General features: G+C 33.1%; 2 protein-coding genes across 2 annotated transcripts; both read right to left on the bottom strand.

Annotated features, from left to right (window-relative positions):
- Positions 1-10,048: 10,048 nt before the first annotated feature.
- Positions 10,049-12,905, bottom strand: LOC141682563 (gibberellin 2-beta-dioxygenase 2-like). Its single transcript, XM_074487255.1, has 3 exons — positions 12,526-12,905; positions 10,446-10,800; positions 10,049-10,367 (listed from the first exon to the last, which is right to left on the bottom strand). Exons 1-3 carry the CDS (start codon positions 12,903-12,905, stop codon positions 10,122-10,124), a joined length of 981 nt encoding a protein of 326 aa, XP_074343356.1. The 3' UTR covers positions 10,049-10,121.
- Positions 12,906-14,826: 1,921 nt separating this feature from the next.
- Positions 14,827-20,021, bottom strand: LOC141687075 (nifU-like protein 1, chloroplastic). Its single transcript, XM_074492228.1, has 3 exons — positions 19,625-20,021; positions 15,814-15,950; positions 14,827-15,219 (listed from the first exon to the last, which is right to left on the bottom strand). The coding sequence occupies exons 1-3, from the start codon at positions 19,947-19,949 to the stop codon at positions 15,031-15,033; spliced, it is 651 nt and encodes a 216-aa protein (XP_074348329.1). The 5' UTR covers positions 19,950-20,021; the 3' UTR covers positions 14,827-15,030.
- Between the last annotated feature and the right edge of the window lie 2,084 nt (positions 20,022-22,105).

Below are 22,105 nucleotides of genomic sequence, written 5' to 3'. Positions count from 1 at the left end.
GACACTGTTAGTCCCTAACAATGCAACAAAAATTACAGAAGGGGGGTTGAATGGAATTCTTGAAACTTTTTATGAATTATAAAATGTTCTAACTTAAGATATATATATATGGCAGTGTTTTGATTTGCAAATTGCGGAATAACAAGTTAAATATGAATCAAAACACAAAGTAGTAAAAACACAAGTCTTTAAAACTTTCTGGTGGATTTGAATGTATCCACCAGATATATATATATATATATATCAAGAGAACTCTGTGAAGCTTGAATAGCTCACAACTGCTTACAAATGAGAATAACTAAACTTGCAGAGAAATGCTAAGGATACAGCTTACAAATATATCTCTGAGAAAATACTTGCTTAGTCTTGTTGTTGTTCTAATTGCTACTCTTGGTTTATATATCACCAAGATTACACAGTAATAAGACAAGATATTAAAATAAAACCTATCAAGTCTAATACTATGCTACTTCATTACTCTATTCCAGCATCTTTGAATATCTTCATATTAGCATGGAAATGGCAATGCTTCTTTGTTCTCAAAAACCCAGTTGAATAGGCTACCACATTCCTTTTGCATACACTCGACGCATGTTAATGTGTTGTCACTGTCAACGGATGTTTGAATTGATCATCCGTCGGGTACATGATCATCCGTCGGGTTGCCTTGTTGATCATCCGTCGGTGGCTTTGTTAATCATCCGTCGGGTAGCTATTTGGCACTTGACTTCATTTCATTTATGCGGAATTACAAGACATCATCTATGTACAATTAATCAACCTATTCTGCATATCTAATTAAAGTCAACATGACTTATATGCTACTACAGAATCTAAACAAAGGTGTCTACATGACTTATTATTACATAAGCTACTCACTCGATGGATAATAAACCATCATCCGTCGGGACTATATTGAGTTATCCGTTGGGACTATATTCCTTATTCGTCGAGTGATACATTTTTCACTAATTTAAATCTACTAAGGTGTTTTGTTAATTAAATCATCAAGTTCACAACATATTCACAACAATCTCTCCCAATTTATGTCAACTAGAATTGTAGACATAAATTAAGAGAAACTTGATGATAGCAAAACACCCTAAAAATACAAATTTAGAAGGAAGTAGATAAAACTGTAAAGTGCTTCAATTAACAAAGTGTACAAAGATTTGCTCACAGTCATTTTCAAGGTGCTCCTCTAGCCTGAGCAGATTAATCTATTTCCTTGAAGATCTGGATCTCTTTCCAAGCTTTCTGTTATTTTCTTCTATCTGATTTTGGAGCTGTCTGTGGAATTCTAGTTCATCAGATTCTGATAGATTTAGCATTTCTTGCATTTCCAAAAGAGTCTCATTGCTAGAGATTCTCAACTGGTCTTCTAATCTGAAAAATCTTCTAACTCCTTTATCATCCATGAATTCCATCAGCCAATAGGGCCTTAGATGCACTATACTCCATGTGTAAGGAATAGTTAGAGGCTTTGGGAGTGCATCTTTGGCTCTAATACTCCTCAGGTCTTCAATCTTCTTTAGAACAAGTCTTCTAGCTGTCATCATTGTTATTCGTTGCATTTTTATTCTCCTCCATTTTGATAACGTCATCAGTATCCTTTCTTGGTTCCTCATATTGATCTCTTCTTCTGCGTCATCCATGTTTAAACGTCTAACCACACTCGGAATTTTCTTCTTTGTGGTTGTTTTTGTCTTTGATTTGGACGTAGTTATCTTCTTCTTCAGTGCTTCATTTTCAGAACGTATTTTATCCATCTCTTCTTATAGTTTCTTCAATGTTGCAGTTATTTCTTTATTGATATCTGCCTCGGCTCCTTGGTTTGTGGTTTCTACTTTCGGCTCATTGTTTGTCATTGTAGCGAATCAATCAAGTTATTAGCAAGTTTCCCACAGACGCCGCCAATTATTTTTATCAAAATTTATAGGTTAATTACTGAGGATTAATTTGATCAATTCGAGTATTAAAACTAAAATGAGCTAAAATAAAAATATAAACAAAACAAGAATTTGGTGACGCGGAAAACCCGTTAATAGGTAAAAATCACAGGTGGGATTATGTACCCGGCCTAAATAACCTCATTATGCTTTGATATCGCTTACAAAATAGAATTTGTTCTACAAGGTAGGTTTCTTAGTACAAGGTATATGATCATGTTCATGTGTTCCTACCCAAGTGTTTTTTTCTGCAGCTCGTGTGTGTGTTTGTTCTTGTGCTGTGATTATTTGTATCTCCCACTCCCGGTTGTTCCTCTTCTTTTTCCTTATTCAAATTCATGCTTAACCTTTCTTCCCCCATTATCTCTTGCTGATGTAAGTTGTCAGAGAATAGGGCTTGCTGTTAGTTTCGATCCCTACAAACTAGGCATGTTGTTGGACCGAGTCTCCATGCTTATCCAAACAGTTGAACATCCGTGTGCTCATGACTTACCTTCTGCTTAGTATCATGTCTACGATTAGTCTCCCGTCTCATTTTGTTCTTTTTCTTCTCGTCACGTCTTTTCTCCATATCCATGCCTGATAGAGATCCTTCCAGCTACCCAAACTTATCCCATCATTTCGTAATGAAAATTGAGATATAACAACATCACTCCCCTATGTATCTTGAAGAGAGAATCATTTTATATAAAGAATTGTAGAGAATTCTTGATTATATTATAAAATTTCATCAAATTCGTTACTAATGTAGAATAATAATTTTATTTTAATATAATAAAAAGTTTAACAATTGAATTTTTTTGAAAAAATTGATTTTAAATTTGATTCTACTGTGGAATATTTTTGGATAAGTGTGATTTTACTGTAATTTTACTACATAACCACTTTAAACTATTTCATCAAATTTCATTGATTTATTAAATAAATAAAAAAGTATACATTTCATTTTTAATTTAATTATTAAAATTTATAACTAAATTATAAATTTATATTTTTTTAATAATAATTCTCCACATACATCTATCTATCTAAGGGAGCCCCACCCTATATACACAGTTCTGCTTGAAAGAATATGTACTCTGCCGACTTGAATGTACGTATAGTTTTGATAAAAGTTTCATAAACATAAATAAAAACATAAGAAACAAATTGTGAATGACACGTGATTGAAGTTGTCCGCCTCGAAGTCTAGTTAACTTGTTTGAAACTGTATGGCATGCGTGAGATTTATGCATGCACAAATTCTCCCTCCGGGTCCGGGATGCTGCATCTCTACATGTACAACTTAATTAAACCTTATTTTTAATACTACATCTCTAAGGGTATACAAAATCTGCAAGACCCCATACATATATTTTCCCTACAAATTAGACAATATTGTCCAAACACCCCGGTGCTTGGATCAATCATGGTTGAGAGTTGAGACTATTACTGGGTCAAAATATATTTAATAATTTAAAGTTTTAAAGATATTTACTTAACATGATATTATAATTTGATTTAAAAATTGGATTATAATCCTCATACCCTATTTGGATCATAACTTGGTTTAGGAAGTGGTGGGATTCACATCTCCATTTATTTCATTTATTAAACTTAAATAATTATGTTGTTTTTGATAATATTATATATGTATGCTATGCTGTCAATCCATACAAAAAGTATCAGCGACCGGTTAGTTCCGGTTAGTTAACATACATCGGATCGGATGCTTTACTTGATTCGATTGGCACTTTAGTAGTGTTTCTACTATCTTCTATCCGACATTCGAGAAAGAGCATTGTTCCGTATTTCCGATTATTATTTCACATTATTAAACACTTTAAGTTGACATTTTTCATCGTTTCTTAGGAGGTATAAAAACCTGTGTATAAAGTGTGGCGAGAATAAAACGTATATGCAAATTTGATAATTAAAATAAGTGCATGCTAATAGCTGTCTTGTTATCTCAATTTGTATAAACTCAAGTCTGAACCGCACCTGGGGACTTGTTTAAACATACAGTAAGCCATAGAAACAGAAGAAACGAGTTGCATGTGGTTGTATGTGCAACATTCAGACAAGCTTGTGCTGGTGCTGCTGTGTGATGAGACGCCGGATTAGACAGCGTACCGTACGAACTTTTGGCATGAAGCCTTTGGATTTCTTGCCAAACATAGATGGAGCTAGAAAGTATTAGATACGTTCGTTTACTTCCAAAATAAGTAAAATTTTACATTCATAAAGCAGTCGAGTACTCTTTTACAAGTTAACGCCCCGTACACAAGGAAAAGCTTACTTTTTTAGTGTAAACAGGAATACATGTCTGTTCCAACTAGAGGTGGCCAAATGTGCGGGTTTGAACCGCACATTCGGGACCGGTTCGTACGGAAACCCGTAATTATTTGGCCCGAAACGGGCCGGTTCAAACCCGCACAATTCGTTAAATTACCCGAACCGATTACGAATCCAATATTGACAAACCGGGCCCGGACCGCACAGCACTGACCCGGCACGACTGCAACCCGCGCGAGCTGCACAAGCTGTACAACCCGCACAGCCCGCAGCCCGCAGCCCGCACAGCCCGGTAAGTAAATCACTAGAGTATAGATTTGGTTGTTTACAGGGGAAACCACGTAACCTTGTTTTCATGGATATTAAAATATTTAGTTATCTTGAAATTAATCTTATAAATTTCTTTCTAGTACTTTATTCAATTGCAAATTTTAACTTTCTTAATTATCTGTTAAAAAATTATTACGTGACAAAATGGAAAATTAAAGAAAAACATCAAAAATAACATTATAAAATAAAAAATGTAAAAATTTCGGGGACAACGAGATGATAATTAATCGAATATGGAATTTGAGAATTAATCGAATATGCAGTTTTAGGAATTAAGATAATAAGATTTATAAGCTCTTAGTCTTGAATTACTTAATCATTCTGTACCATTTAAATAATCAAATTCTGCTTCTATACTACTCAAACAATATTCAACCCGTATGAACCGTCAAATTCGGCCCGCACGACTCGCACGAGCACGTGAACTCGCGAATCTCAGTGCCGATTACGAGTCTTATTTTCTTTATTCGAGCCCGGTCCGGCCCGGTTCGTGAATCCTATGTATCGGTTCAGTGTTCATGTTTCACGAGTTCAACCCGCATACAACCCGGCCCGGCCCGCCCGGACCGCCCAAGTGGCCAGCACTAGTTCCAACCTCCAGTACCCAAGTTCCGACCGTATGCAATAATGCAAGTGTTCTTTTTAAATTTAAGTAGTTCTTTTTTTTTTGAGTGATTAGATATATTCCGCATAAAAATTTAATTAATATTGCTTAGTACTATACTTCTTATTTAAATTTTGCAAGTTGCTGCTGCTGCTGCATACAAAACTCATCCGCCCTAATTAAGTATTGGCACTTTGATACTCCAGGGCTGAATAAATAATTATAGATGTATACGGACAGCTGCTTTATGCTTGTTTCTTCAGTATTCTAGGGCTTTCTTTGCCATTTCGAGTGATTATAAATCTGCTTTCTCACAATTATTTGATCAATTATATGCAAAACACTTTGAAACGACTCCTCTTGTCGTTTCCTTGCAGCTCTCACCTTTTTTTTTTGGAAAATAGATTTTTTAGCCGTCCAACTTTTGGTGTTTTTAGAAACTTATCATTTAACTATTATTTTTTTTCTTTTGCCCACTAAAATTAGGTTCATATTTATTTTTAGTCACTGACGTTAAGTTCGGATTTGATTATTAGTATTATGTCAATTTTTTTTTAATTATTAAAATATAGTGGTAGTCTATAATATTTTAATGATTTGATATATAGTACTTCATATGTCCCCCAAACGTTTACCTTGGTGATAATAGTTTGAAAATAATTTTAAGGCTCCTAAAAAATGTAGTTTCATGAATTATTTTTTTTTCTTTAGAATAATAATTTAACGTTTAAATTTTTATATACAACAAAAAATCTTAAAAATAAGTTATAAAACTATGTTTGTAAGAAAAATATTTTGTGAGAGTTTTTTGATTTAATACCAAACTCACATTATTACAACATTATTCTATTTTAGTGTTTATATATATACTTATTTCACAATTTTATTATAGTGGATGGATTTATAGTTTTGATTTTGGGTCGGTAAAAGTTGCATGACGGAGTTGTGATTAGTGATTTCATTTGGTTTTTGAAAGTTTCGTTTGGTAAAATATTGATATGTATTTTTTAATGTTTGTAGTACTTTCTGATCAGTTTGCTAATGTGATTATATTGAATTTTTTATTTTTTTATTTACCAATAATTTTAGTACGGATTATGATGCCTCTTCCTAATAATTTTGGTTTTGTGTTTGTTCACAATATATATATATATATGTTCTGATCAGATTTTTAAAACAATATGCGTCCTTCCTAGAACATACGTATATAATTCAGACATTAAACGACTCCTCCATAAGCATCTAGAAAACTCATACACATATAAGCTTTTTTATAAGACACATGTGACAATTTTTGTATTGATTATCACTACATTTTAATAATTCTATAAAAATTTGATAAAATACTAATAATCAAATCCGAAACTAATGTTAGTGACTAAAAAAAATCTGAACCTAACATTATTGAGTAAAACAAAAAAAATTATAATCGAGTGGTAAATTTCTAAACACACAATAAATTGGGTGATGGAAAAATTCATTTTCCCTTTTTTTTGCAATAGTTTGTTCTATTGTTAACAACATAAAAAGATTCATATTTTCCGATTCATTTTATCATATGCTAACTAAAAATTAGAAATATGTGTTCTTCAATGAATTAATGACTCATTTTACGATAATATATAATGTAGTGTTTTAGTTAATTTTGAGGTAACTGTATATTGAATAGTGTGAATAATTAATTTAGTGTAAAAGGTCCCTCTATAATTGGGAAAGAAATTAATGTGTCCGTCTAAATTTTAGGTTAATTTTCAACACATATCAATCTCGAGTTCCGAATTCTGATTAATTGCGCTATATTTGAAATTTGAATTAATCCAAATTAAAAGTAATATAATCTGAAAATTTCAGTTGAATTTCTGTCTGTTCACTTCATGATCATTCACATACACATTCTTACATCATGTACGTACAGTTTGTTCTGAACATTTAAATTCAACTAAAATTATTTTGTTTAACAAACATTTTGAATATACACGCTGATCAAGTAATTTAAAACAAAAACTCGACTCATTAATTTTAATAAAATAAATCTAACAGAAACTCCTCCCCTGAAAATTCAGTTCATGAGTCTAGATTCTTTTACTGCATAAAGATATGAAGGGAAGAGCTGTATGTGGCTGGCAGGAGGAGCCAATGCCTCATATAATTCTGATAAGACTGTCTGATAAAGTGATATCTATCATTAACGCATGTATTTCCTGATATGGCTTGGACTATATATGGAGTTTAAAATACTTTACCATTCTAAGTATATACATCGGTAAAGTGACCAAACTCATCATACGGGGGCAACATTTTAAGTTATGCACGTGTTTGTGTTAATAATTTTAGAGACCACTTAGAAAAAAGTAAATGTGACAACCTTTCTTGTCATATATATACCATCAATATATTTTTATGTTTTCGTGTATCAAATTTTAAATCCGAATTTGACCCGTCTTTACATTCATATACCAATTTGGTGACATTAATCCGGAAGTAATATATTCGTATTTACACATTTTAGTACTGAAATACACGGATTATATATGAAAAATATTAATTATTAAAAGGTGCAACAGATAATTAAATGGTGAATTGTTCCATGTCGTATACTAACATTGAAAATCTAAACCGACACTAATTATATTTGTGTTCTTCGTACCCGTGTACTTTCGTGTTTGTGTATCAAATTTTCGAATTCAAATATTGATTATTCTTATCATTTTGTATTGTGTTCACGTGTCATCCCAATATTGCGAAGTTTTGAAAAAAGTATATGAAAAGCGGCAGGTCAATAACAATTTTACATGATATAATTCCCTTATGTCTAAATTAGGGTTTTTTTATCTAAATACACAGATATTCAAATTTTCAGGTATCACAATATTAATAATATACAGTACGTATTGTATGTTAGAAATTGTTTGACCCAAGTCATCATCATGTAAATTACTTTTTAGTCTCCTTTTACATATCCATTTTACAAAAATTACAAGTATTAAAAAATTGTTAGATAATTTTTTTTTAAATACCCCTAATTAATATCTTAAAAAGTGAGGATCCAATTAAGTTTTAAATTAGTCATATCCTGAAACTATGAATTATAGAGAGAGTTTTATAAAATTATCTCTAAATTTATTTTGAAAGTGTAAATGGACATATAAAAAGATACAAAATTTATTTTTAAAATGGACATGTAAAATATGGACATATAAAATGGGACGGAAGAGGCAGGTAATACTAGTCAATGTTAAGCAGCAATTACTGGAACTTTGAAATTATAGCTTATTACCCAATCTACTTTAAATTTCGAAAATCAGCTCCATTACAAGAAATCAGTCTATTTATGACGGGTTTTGTGAACTGCAATCGTTGTAATTGAAGTATTTACGATGGAAAAATTTGTCGTTTTTGCTCGAGTAGTAAATTCAATTTTCCGCAGGGGTCCACGTTCTCAATAAAATAATAAAATATTTTCTTGTGGGACCCACGTTTGATAAAATAAAACATAAATTTACGACGCAACTTTACGTCGTAAATTAGCAACTTCCGACAGAATAGAATGTCGTATTTTGTAGGAGTGAGCATTTCCCGGTTCGAACTCGGGAACCGAACTGAACCGATCAAAAATTGCGGTTCTGGTTCGGTTCTTAACTAATTCGGGTCTGGTTCGGTTCTTGTTTTTCTAGAAATTTCGGTTCTTGGTTCGATTCGGTTCTTAACATACTAGAACCGTAAGAACCGAACCGAACCGTATATATTACGTATTATGTTTTCTTATTTATAATATTTTAATAAATTTTAAGAAAAATATGATTTTTATTGTCTTACTTGTTTCTTTAAATATTTATGAAGTTTTGAATATTTTTATAAATATTTTTCTTCTTAAATATTAGAAAGTAATCGAATTCAAAATGATCTGCCACTAATAAAAATCTTCTTTTACTAAGTTACCGTTAATACATAATCAAAACTAGTCAAAATTTAAAAAGTTGGAATACAAAATAATATGCAAAATAAATAAATATGATATAAAAATATAAATTCGGTTCTTTCGGTTCAGAACCGAACCGAACCGAATTTTACGGTTCGGTTCCGATTCAGTTCTTACATATAAACGGGTTCGGTTCGGTTCTTAAAATATTCATATTTCGGTTCTCGGTTCTTTCGGTTCCAGTTCGGTTCTGACCCGTTGCTCACCCCTAGTATTTTGGGAGTTGGAGCCAACTTACGACGGAATGTTTAAATTGTCGCAACTTCAAATGATTTTTATTTTCCCGCCAAAATTTTTTGGGAAAAAAGTTAAATTTCCTTCTTTGATAACTTACGACGAATTTTAATTTCCGTCGTAAATATGATGATCCGATTTTTTCCTGCGCAAATATTTCGTCATAAATTTAGATAAAATATTTTTTATTCAATTTAAATTTAAAATTTTAATAAAAATAATTAACCTACGACGAAATGTTTAAATCGTCGCAATTTCAAATAATTTTTATTTTTTTTAATCGTGTTGTGCATAATTTTATTAATAAAATACTAAACTTACGACGGTTTTGAATTTCGTCATAAATAATTACAATATTATACTTATTTCCGTCATAAGTTGTGTGCGCATTTTTTCCGTCTTAATTGACCTATTTTATTGTAGTGCTAAATTATAATAACTGAAAAACCGAAGTTAAGTTCAGTTACCAAATAAAAAATTCGAATGAGAAGCGTGAGAGCCAAATAAATCGAAAGATTCATGTTTGATATCGGATTCGCGTAATTTTGATACTAATAAACCTTCAGTAGAATGTTGTATATACATTCAAAACGAGTAATTATGAACAAGAAAACTCTTGAGATGGAAGAAAAGCTAGAACTAGTTGCAACACATTTTAACTTCGTTTATGTTGCTAAATATCACATTTTGTTTTCCCTCCCTCTAGCTAGATCAAAATCAGTGTCTCGTCCAAATGATAATATTTTTTCATTTATGCTAATTCGAAAAATTCAAGACGTCGATCACCCAAGCGTCCAGAATACACAGCCTTCTTGTATTCTCCCCAAGTAAAAGTCTTGTAAATTACATGCCGATGGGGAGAAACAGTTTGTTGCAACGGAGATAACGACGCTGTGAGTGAAGGCGCACCGAAGTACATCATCGAGATTCGGGACTGCTTGTTGCAGTTTGCGAGCACTCTATGTCTTACACTATGAAATCTTTTGTTTGTCAGAACCTGTAAATTGATGAAATGGTTAAAACGTGATCAAGCATAACGAATAAAAGTTAAGGCAATGAGACGGCATTTAGATACCTGCAAGGCATCTCCAACAAACACACATAATTCGGCTGGATGGGGAGGTACAGAAATCCAATGATTATCTTTGGAATATATTTGGAGGCCACCCACATTGTTGGATCTCAAGATGGTTAATAACTGTGGGTCACAATGCTCTCCGAATCCGATGAGAGGACCACCATTAGTAGAATCTCTTTCGCTATTACCCTCAAAGGGAGGATAATGATTCACTCGAAAACATGAATCATTGTCATTGTCTTGAATGAGGCAACTCAAAGATTTGTCAGGTAGCCGCAATCCTTGAGCCATAAGGTCAAGAACCTTGCAACTGAGGTCCTTTGTAGTTTGCACGTACTCAGACACAACAGTACTGGAACATAACATGACACAATGCAAAAACCGAATTAGCAGGATTAAGTAAATGACTAAATCAAGCGAATGGTTGACCTATCACATAAGATTCCTTGCTTAAAAGGGAAACCTGCCGAGTTTGGCCTAGTTTTACCTAACATTTTACAGTAATTTCGTCGAAATGTATAGTAGTACTAGATTAGTAACATATATCTCCAACTGACTGTGCATGTCCTTGTCTAATATTCCACTTCTGGTGGGTTCTGTTTAGGTGTACCCTATATCAGAAAGTTTATTCTACTATTCTCGTCCGAGACTTTAAGTAATTTATTGTACTATTCTCGTCCGAGAGTTTTCCATTCACGACGATCTTTCAACAAAAAAGATCCATGAATTTTGGTCAATATAGATAGTGGATTTCATATTCCTGATTGAATCTTTTGCAGTTGAAAGTCTAGTAGACTATTGTTACGGTAAAGTCATAAAAAACATCTAAAGCATATATTATGCCACTTTTTTTTCAGGAGGCATAATCATAAATTCTCCTCCCGTGGGATTCGAACCTGTGACCAAGAGGTTAGTTTTCCTCTCTTTAACCAACTGAGTCAACCCTTGCGGGCCTCAACCCACTTTTATATTGAACTAAATATAAAATTAATATAGAGAGACCACATGGGTAATTTCTAAAATTGTTTAACTATTGGAACAATATTTTAATAAATGTTGTCAAGAGTGACATGGATGTGAGAGACAATTAAAAAATAATATATTAAATGATTTGTCATGGTTTGACAACTTTGTTAGCAACCTGTATTGGAGATGCTATAAAAAGCTGTTGTTACAATCGTATGCCCCACAACAGCTCCTTCCCCTAATAAGTACTCCCTCCGTCCCTTTCAATTGTTTATATTTTTTAGAGAGTGTCCGACACGCATTTTAAGGTACATATAAAATATAGTTTTGTAATTTTTTTTTACAATTTTGTTTTTCTAAATAAAAATTAAAACATTTAACTTTTATTCAGAAAAAGAAAATTATAAAAATAAGTTACATAACTATATTTTTTATGTACCTTAAAATACGTGCCGAACACTTTCTCATAAATGTAAACAATTGGAAGGGACTGAGGGATAATAGTTATTATCTTGAATACATTTGTTCAAGCAGATCTTAGGGTGGTTTTGCGCGGGTTAATTAAGATCAGATTCTTGTGTTACTGTAGTGATAGGACGAGAATCATATCTTCAGACTTTCTTGCAGAAAATTTACTAAATAATTGTTACAAATATAGTTATTTAAGTTCAGTGCACGCAATGTTATTACCAAACTAACCTGCAGCTTACTATTTTACTACTACATATACGTGTGGTGACTGGTGAGGATGAAAAATAACCTGTGTTGAAATATTCTCGGCAGAAATTATACTGTCACTTTCTATGATACTACCCATAGCAACCTCCTACCGATCCATCCGCCAGACATACAATATTTGTCTATTATGCATATAGTATCAGAAAACGCCAACTTTAACCTCAAGTAACATCCAAATTTCTTGGATTATATCCATGAACTAGTTGGCATATTATTGATGACTTCTCCCAACATCTTAAGCCTCTGCGAGGAGCCTTCGAGGAATGTTCATAGGAAAGACGAAGTTTACAGAGTACATTATTCACAATGACATTGTTGCATGCCATGACATGTATAATTTTAATATTGAATCAAGACCAAGTTTAATTGTTACCTGAATTTTTCCGGGTCAGTGGACATCGTTGTTGATCTTCGGGATATAGAAGCAGAGTTGGCTTCGAGAAGAATGTATTCAAGTTCCCCCATGTCACCTTTCAGTCCAATTGATTTGCATCCATATCCAAATGGAGATGGTGATCCTGCTTCTTGCTTCTCGCAAGCCGGCTTTGAGAAGAAATCATGACTCTCCTCCTCCATGCTTGAAATGATCCGACTAGGAACTCCATGATTTACAAGCTTAAAGAAACCATGTTCTTCACATGCTTGTAGAATTTTATCACAAACTACATATCTGTCAAGGGACATATCGATTGTTGGAATACTAAATGCTTGATGTTTTCTAGTGGAACAATGAGTCGGAGAAGGAGCAACCATTGTGAACTAAAAATCTAAAAAATGAAGATATGTAAATTATAAATAGTGTTTGTAGCTAGGCAGAGAAGAATTATTGTACTGGTAGCAACATAAGTGATGGTGCTCACCTCTTTAAAAAGGCAACGGCCAACGGGCGTTCACTCATTAATTTCAATTAATATTTTTTTTGCGAAATTAACTGTTGTTAACTTATTCAAGCATTACTGCATATAATAAATATCCTACTGCGGGAAGTTTGTTATATTGATTAGGAACAAGGACATTTTAGGAACAATAAATTATTTTCAAAAAAAACTCAATTGATATGACAAGTATAATTAGCATTTAATACACTCAAATGCACGCTTTATCAAAATTCAAAATTTCACGGAGATTATATCAATAGATCGAATAAAAAATCTGTGAAATTTAGCTGTTAAATTCGACCGATTAAAAACGACCGTTCCTTAATTCGACTGTAAATAGTTGAATTTATCCGTGTTCCTTAAATTCGACCAAATAAAGTAGAATTTAGCCGCAGTCGTTTTTAATTGATCAAAAATAACCTAGACTTTCTTGTAGTGTTTTAAATCAATTATAAATCTAAATATTTTCCTTATTAACGCAAATTAAAGCAATTTGGCGTTTCCTAATCCTTACACTAAACTTTTAATGTGGATTAGATCCCTACTAAATCATATCCAATCAAAACGTGGATGTAGATCAGGGTGCAAAAATACTTGTGGTCTATCATTGGTGGACCAGCACCAGATATTGAGTGATCACTCAGTCACCTACCCGCCAAATCCAACTTTAGCGCAGATATACTCTTAAAAGAAGATGAGACCTCACTAGCCTTTGTAAAGTTCTAGTTCTAATTCAGCTTTTTAATTTTATCCTTCTAGATATTTTTTTTAAAAGTTTTCGGTTAGACAGTGTTAATGTGTTACTATCCGCGAAATCTTCAAATGCATAGAACTTACTCGCTGACTTGTGTTCAGGATCGTTCACAAGCACGAGCTTTCATCCAACAAAAACAAATTGAGTCTCATGAGCCAATCTCGAGCATCTAGTTAAAAAATAATTTAGACAATTTAGCACTTTAAATATTCAAATATTCATGTATATGTCATAGCTAAAAACTCAGCTCGAACTCGTTTTTTAACGAATAGTTTTTTGTATTTGAGTTCGAACTCATGTTTTAAATAAGACGAGCCGAATCGAGATGTTTATGAGCTGAGTTCGAGCTTGTTTGTGAACAACTCGATTCGTGAACCGTCCTACTTGTGTTAATATAGAAAATTGAAAATGTGGTTGCATAATACATATTATACAAGACCGAATAAGGAAGTTCATCGTATATACAACTAGACCAGAATTCTCATCGCATATTTTTTTATAGGACGAGATTTTGCCTACATATAAGGGTTGCGAAGCATCATATTTTTTATTGTAAATATACAAGGCTTGCGAAGTTCCGCAAATAGTGACATATTTTGTAGTAGACACAGTTACAATGTATTCATATTTCGATTTTGGATTAATTAATCAATGCAGGAATCAGAAACAGTCGGGGACAGGAGGAGAAAGGAAACATACTGGAAGCTCTTAAGCATAATACAGTGGATGAACCATGCATATGCAGTTTCCAGAATCACGATTAGAAAAACAAAGAATCTAAACGTTTCAGCTATCTAATAAGACAATTGACATTTAGTTTTTGATTTATATTTATTATCTTTTTAAATGTGGTCTTTTCAATTGCAAGCTTTTAGACGATCCAAACGGCAAACGTGTTGCTATCATTTGCTATATAATATTCAAACCTTTCTGGAAAAGTATATGACCATTTCCCATTTCAACATATAGAATAGAAGGGAATTCATTTTGTTTAAATATCATGTTATGAAGTAAAGAACATATTCACAATAACATAGACAAATGTAAAATTTTGCAACACTTGTGAACACCATTATTTATATAACATCAGCGTAAACCAATATATGCGGACAAATGCATCTTTTGATGCTGGAACTATATATAAAAAGTTGCATTGATACATATCAAACTCGAATCTCAACTATATGAAATCTAAAATGAAGAGATTGCCTGTAACAAAGTTTCTAAAGCATTTACCAATAGCAACTTAACTGCTGAAAACAACATTGACAATGTCTGGGAACTTCTCCTTGATAGCTGCTTTGACTCCTGATCCAATGGACTCTGGTCCTTCATACTTAACAAGGCAATCCCCGCCTGCAACAGATAGAACATCCACACTCCCGCCAAAATTTTTGATAGCAGGCCTTAATATGTCAAGATGATTGTTCACTGCCTGCAATTCCAATATATATCATATCATTCATACAACTCTTGGGGTCTCTATCCAGACTACACCGACCGTGCATTTAGTAATAAACCGTAACCAATCAGTCAACTTAATAGCGTCTATAGTTTATAATATGCACTCACAATATTTCTCAGGTTGACATCCTTCAATGAATTACAGAGTAATAATAGAAAGTATTACAGTTCCTAGTGGCAACTACTACCCTGTGCATCTATGACATTAGTAGATTGTAGAAGTCATTAATATCATATTGAAAAGGTTAACAAACAAAAAGATTTAGCAACTAGGATTAGATATAATAATTTAAGGAAAAGTGCAATTCTAAATGTATAATCATTACTTCCGTAGTAGATATTTATCGTTTATCATACATGTGTGTGGTCCATTACAAAGAGTTTGTAGCTTAGAAGTTGGTAATAGTTGTAGCTGCACATAAATTTTCCTTTCAGATAATGCAGTTTTCAGTTTGGTTTTCGCAGATTTACATTAATGATTCAAATTATAGTGTGCTTTCATAACCCCTGTAATATTGGTCTGTCATTATGTTACTAGCATTTATCTTTTTAATATCCAACTTACCTCAACAGTGGTCTCACTTGCTTCTTCATCATACACTTGGCGAATATCCTTAACAGCTTTACCAAATTTCTCCTTCAGTACTCTTTCGATTCCCATCTTCATAGTTGTAGTTGAGCTGGGACAAGTTCCACATGCACCTGTTTATCCAATGAAGAAAGAAAAGACTCAGGTGGATTTAAGAATATGTATTACCCTCAAACGTCAAACCCAAGTCAGGAAGATAATCTGCAGTCCTAGGATTTACGCACCACTTTAACCTTAAATGAATTGTTGTTATGTTGCATGCAGTGGTAAACCCCAGTAAGATGAGAGTGTGTGCGGCCGCGTTTTGGGGGAAGGGGGAATTGGGAACCATATTGTACTTCAACAGGGTCGAATTGTATTTGTATTATTGACGGGGGGAAGTTTAACCTCTTGAGTTGTATCTAGCCAATAGTACTCTTCTTCTCATCCTTTCTTAATAAAGATAAAATCACCAAATATTTGAGTATCTGAAAATTCTGTACATAACAATAACTATAGCTTATACAGTTATTGTACGCATAAATTTTCAAGGTAAACAACAGCGCCATGTAGCTAGTAGCTACTATGTAGGTCTGCCACTGGTGGTGTGCATCCTTGTTAATTCCGAGGCTTCATTTTTCAGCAAGCATGTGATTAAAGCAAAAATAACATTATACTAAAATATGATCCTCTATTGAACAAATATTATTTCACTACATGCTATCTTTTTTATAGGGTAAGCTGAATCCAAAAGATAACTTCGACGATGATCAATAAATTTTATGCTGTCATTCAAAAAATTGCATCCTCTTTCAAAATTTAACTTCAAACTCAATATTTTATTAGATAAGCTGCAATATTTTTTTGAAGTGGAACCTTGCCGCAGTTCACCGTGATAAGCAAGGGGTCACAGAAGCGAATCCAAATCTTAGTTCATAATCCCTTAGGATAAGTTCATGCAGACTTATGCTTATCACAATTCCCAGCTAATCGATTTTTATGGAGGACATTCACTCCTTAAGTTAGTCGTATCTTTTACAAGGCTTGGGCATTCACAAGTACTACATGAAGTCATGTGCGGTTGTAACAATAATTCTAAGAGGTTGATGTGCTCGGAAACCTTGTCTACCCTGTTTCTTCCACAGGCCTGCAGTTCACAGTGAACCTCATACTTCATGCTCATTGCTCTCCAAAACATTAATGTTCCAAGTAGAAGTTATGTCCTCATACTTTATGCACTTGGAAATTGATATGCTTGGAAACCTTATCTACCCTGTTTCTTCTGCAAGCCTGCAGTTCAGTCAATGTCATTCCTTACGCACATTTCATTCCTACAATCAATATTATTGTTCCGATTAGAGGTCATCTCATACTTTCTGCACATTTCTATCCTACTAATACACCAGTCATAATTCTCAAAAAGTGTTAGTTCTGCTTTTAGTGCTTTACATAATCCTCTTCCTTCTACTGCTCTTCAGTGTGCATATTGTTTTCCAACAACAGCTTCTCATGCAGGTGGAAGGATTCTAATTCTTCTAGGAAAACTCAAATGAAATTTTTTACATGGGAACACTTTAGCGCCTTTTATTAATTACAAAGATCTCTAGGCATTAAATGTACTCCCTCAGTCCCCCTAGATTGTATACGTGGAGGACGGAGGCTCGGCACGCATTTTAACGCTCCTTTAAAAAATAGTCCCATTAATTATTATTTTTTTCTAAATAAAAATTTAATGTTTAAAGTTTATTTCAAAAAAAAGGATAGTTTAGAAATAAATTATGGAAATATACTTTATATTCAACTTAAAATGCGTGCCAAGCATTGACAAAAATTGTATACGAATGAATGGGACGGAGGGAGTAGTTCATTGTACTCAAGATTAAGAGATAAGGCTGCTAATGAAATTGATGTCTTTTGCAACCATATTGATGTGGTTTTATATTAATACACATGCCTTCAGTTGTGGAAACATGATGTGTGATGTTTATTGATGTATTTCACGACTTCCTTGTTTATTTTTACCATTTAGTGTGCAGCAATATGTATCTTAGGAATCTAGTCCCAGTTTATAAATTAATTTAAAAAATAATAATAGTAAATAAATAAATAAAGACCTGGGTTGTTTCCTTTTAAGAATGAGAAAGAACCCTTAGATTACCATTATTTCTCCAAACTGTGTGGAAAAGGATAAGTATTAAACTACTAGGAGATGTTTGCCCATGCTATACAGTGAATACACCCACGTGCGCCCCCTGTCACCCCCCCCTCCCCCCGCTCCCCACAAATCCCTCTGGCTTATACACCGTAAAATACGTTGCTAGTATCTTGCAGGGGTACCAATCAGAACAACCATTGGTCAGAATTACTGCTGCTAGCAAGGAGAACTACAGAGACATCTCCCACCTGTACAGCTCATCTTGATATTTTCCGCGCATTGGGGAAATGATGGAACCTTAGTCATGGGAGGTACGAACGGAATTTCATCTTAGATAATGATCGAATCAGAGGGTAAATGGAATCATAGTATCAAACTTACAAATTTGATCACAAATTAGAAATGCATTTTCTGGCATTTCACTTCAGACATGGAATGGTTCAGCTGTACATTTAAAACTGCATAACTGACATATAACCTTCCTGTTTAAGATCACATGCAAATCTAACACAGACATAAAAAAATATATTGTATAGTTTTTATCGAAAGGGGTGCCACTTTAGGAGTGGGGACTGATTTTCCCAGATATCTGACAAGATGAATTAAGCCATCCTATAACAGAGATAGATTGACCTGAAAAGCATTCTAGTTTTCTATCGAACTTTTGAGAAGGATTCTACAAGTTGAACAAAATGATGAACTTATAAAAAATTGAGCATATATAAGAAGATTGGTTACAGAGAACGATCAGAGATGAAATTCTATACACATAAATAAGTATTACGTTAATGAAGTATAATTCTTTATTTCCTTATAGCGGAGATTAAATTTTAATTTCCTTAGAGCGGAGAATAATATTTGGTTTTCTCTTGAAAAAGAACTGGCATTATTTGAACTTTAAAGTACACCAACAACAATACTCGTGGAGGAAGAATCGTATAAATGCAACGGAGGAGTTCTTTTACCCAATGGTAAAGAATTTAAAGGAATGTTTACGGATGGACAATCTTAAAAAATATGAAATAGTTATCCGAAAAAAAGAATAGTTAGTCTAGGGGACTCTGTCTGCCAGGCTGTGGTTATAGCTTAGTGCAAATATACATCTCGTAGAGAATGTGATTATTAATGCTTAAATAATTGTTTTGTCTACACTCTACACTAATCACAAATAAACAAATATAAGATTGATAACGCTCCTTCCATAACCATTTACAATATTAGTGAGGAAAATTGCAAAATTCTGCCTTCTACCACTACATTGTTATCTATTACTAAATTTTTATTCTAAAGATAATAATATCTATTCGAGTAAGTAAACATTCTCTAACTGGTTCAAATACAACTAAAGAGAAACAGAGTCCACGTAATAATTCTAAAATCACACAATTTGCTGTGATTATTCCACATTTCAAAAGATTAACCTCGAAAATTTTGCAATCTCAACATAATAGCGACCCTGTATGGCTGTAGTCTTTAAAAAAAATCTCCAATACCAAGGATACTAATGTGTGCGGAAAAAGACCAAAAATGCACAACAAAAATCCTCACGTATTCGTACGCTAAAATTATCAAATTAGTTCTCGTTTAAGCACAAGCCTATATATATAATCAACCAAAATAATCTAAAAAGTAAGAACTTAAGAAAGTGAGTACCTTGAAGCTTAAGAGAGACAACACCATCTTCAACAGACACAACATCAACATTTCCACCATCAGCAATAAGGTAAGGCCTTACTTCCTCGAGAACTGTGTCAACGTTTTGGGAATTGAGCTCAAGTTCTTGGGCTGAGTACAGGCCGGCCGATGACCCATTTCCGGCCGACGATTTTATTGGGCTTTGGCGCCGGAAAGAGGCCCATTTGATGGTGCTCTTGGGTTGTTTGAAGAGTACATATGATGGGGTGAATTGGAGTTTGATTGAAATTTTTGTAAAAGATTGAGGTGAAAATTGGGACAAAAGAGTGCTTGTTGATGACATTGTTGGGACTTGGGAGATATGTAATGAAATGAACTAGTTAAGAAGTTAGCATCACACAGAGATGAACAAAAAGCGCCTAACTGAAAATCCGGTCCAGCCCATCCGGTCAAAACCCCCGTCCGGCCCGGTCCCGGCCCAGGCTTCGGGTCTCGACGGACCCTATATTTTTAGGCAAAACCCGGTCCGGCCCTGTTAAAAACCCGGGTTTCAGCCCGGCCCGATTAAAAACCCGAAAAAATCCGGTTAAAATCTGATTATCTTAATATATTTTCTTATATATTTATGAATTCACATATACTATAAATATAAATAATACTTTAAACACGTATATATTTACATATTTGTGATTAATAATATTATTTATACACTTCATTGCATAAATAATGAAATAAGATATAGTAAATACACTGTATATATTTGGATAACAATGATAAAACATATTATTCTATAAACATATTTATTTTTTGCCGAACTTAAATATTTTCAAAGAGGTAATATTTTCATAATATATTCCATGTAAACTAATACATTTTTACGATGATATAGTTGCTAATATATGTAATCTTCGAAATCTCTAATAAAACTCGATCCGATTTAAATTAGAAAAAAGTCCGGCCCGATCCGATCCGGCCCGAAAAAAGCGCGGTTAGGCCCGCCTCGAGGGCCCAAACGGGCTCTGACATTTTCGGAAAGTCCGGCCCGGCCCGGTCCGGTCAAAGTCAAAGTCCGGCCCGGTCAAAGTCCGAGGTTTTTAAGGCCCGGTCAAAACCCGGTCCGGTGAGCCTTTTGTGCATCTCTAGCATCACATGAAGATTTTGGGATTTGTTTTAACAAAGTTATTTTCTTTGTTGGTGGACGTATTTTTCATTGAGATATTTTTTTAAATTTAGTAATTAAGCCTATTTAAATTTAAAACTAATTAAAGTTTTTTTTAGTCTTTGACTCATACTATTAACATTTGAGCCGTAGATATTAACGTGTTTCGGTGTTTGAAGCATGGTTATAAAAATCGGTTTATTTTTAAAAAATTATCGATAAATTAATTAAAAAATAATCACAAATATTTGTCTAATTTTATAGTTTTTTGATAAATTAGCGATAAATTATTTAATTTTTTAAAAATTACCAGATAAATCGTAAATTGATATCTCAATCAAATAGTTTCGATTTTCAAAATTTGTTATCATGATTTGAAATAGTTCATAACTGAAAATCGTTTACACGATTAAAAAATTCAAAATCATATATCCATTTTTCAAATAATGTAAGCAAATATTTAGATCAACTAGTACATGCTAATAAGATAAGATTTAGGGCCTGTTTGTTTTTCACTTATAAGTCAACTTATGACTTATAAGTTCGTAATAACTTATCGACGAGTGTGTGTCGACTCAACTTATACGTTGATAAGCTGAATGTTAGTGCATGTTTGGGAAGCTAGTCTTTTAACTTAAATGGGCTTTTACAGTTGTTTCAACTGACTGTTTGGCAAACAGAAAGAAATCATTTCTTTCTCACTAGTTATCTTGCCCGTGCTACGCACAAGGAGTTTAGTTATATACGATTTTTTTTAAAAAAAATTAAAGATATATATTCATGAAGTTGCGATAATGTGTACCAACATTTTTATACCAATATCATCATGTAAACACTAACAACGAATCATTCGATAACGTCTCTTCCCTTTTTTTGTCTTTGATAAAGAAATGGTATAATATTCTAGTCAAATAGTATGAAGAGTTCTATTTTTTGTATATAGTTTAAGCATGTTTATAGTTTAACCATTAACCACATAATCGAAAGGATAATAATCAAATTATAGGATAAACTACCTGTCATTAAAAATTATCGGTCCATTAATTTAAAAATTTACAAAAACATAAAGAACATTTTAAAAGTTTTTAACATGGTTTTTGATAAACATTCTTTAAAAGTTCTTCTCAGAATGAGGAGATAATCATCATATTCTTTAAAGATGCATCACAACATTTGAGTAACATGACTGTTGAAATCGGAAAAACTAAATAAAATTGATAACTACCATTCGGTCATTCTAAATTGTGGTAACTGTTTAAGTAATTAGAAAAGAACTGCCCCAAAACTACTGGACATACTCACACGTATATATACCTTTGGGTATTTTTTTACATTTAGAT

Source organism: Apium graveolens, chromosome 9, assembly GCF_009905375.1.
Source record: "Apium graveolens cultivar Ventura chromosome 9, ASM990537v1, whole genome shotgun sequence".
NCBI classification, from domain to species: Eukaryota; Viridiplantae; Streptophyta; class Magnoliopsida; order Apiales; family Apiaceae; genus Apium; species Apium graveolens.
The sequence above is the reverse complement of the archived record's forward strand: the minus strand, read 5'-3'. Positions and strand labels throughout refer to the sequence as shown.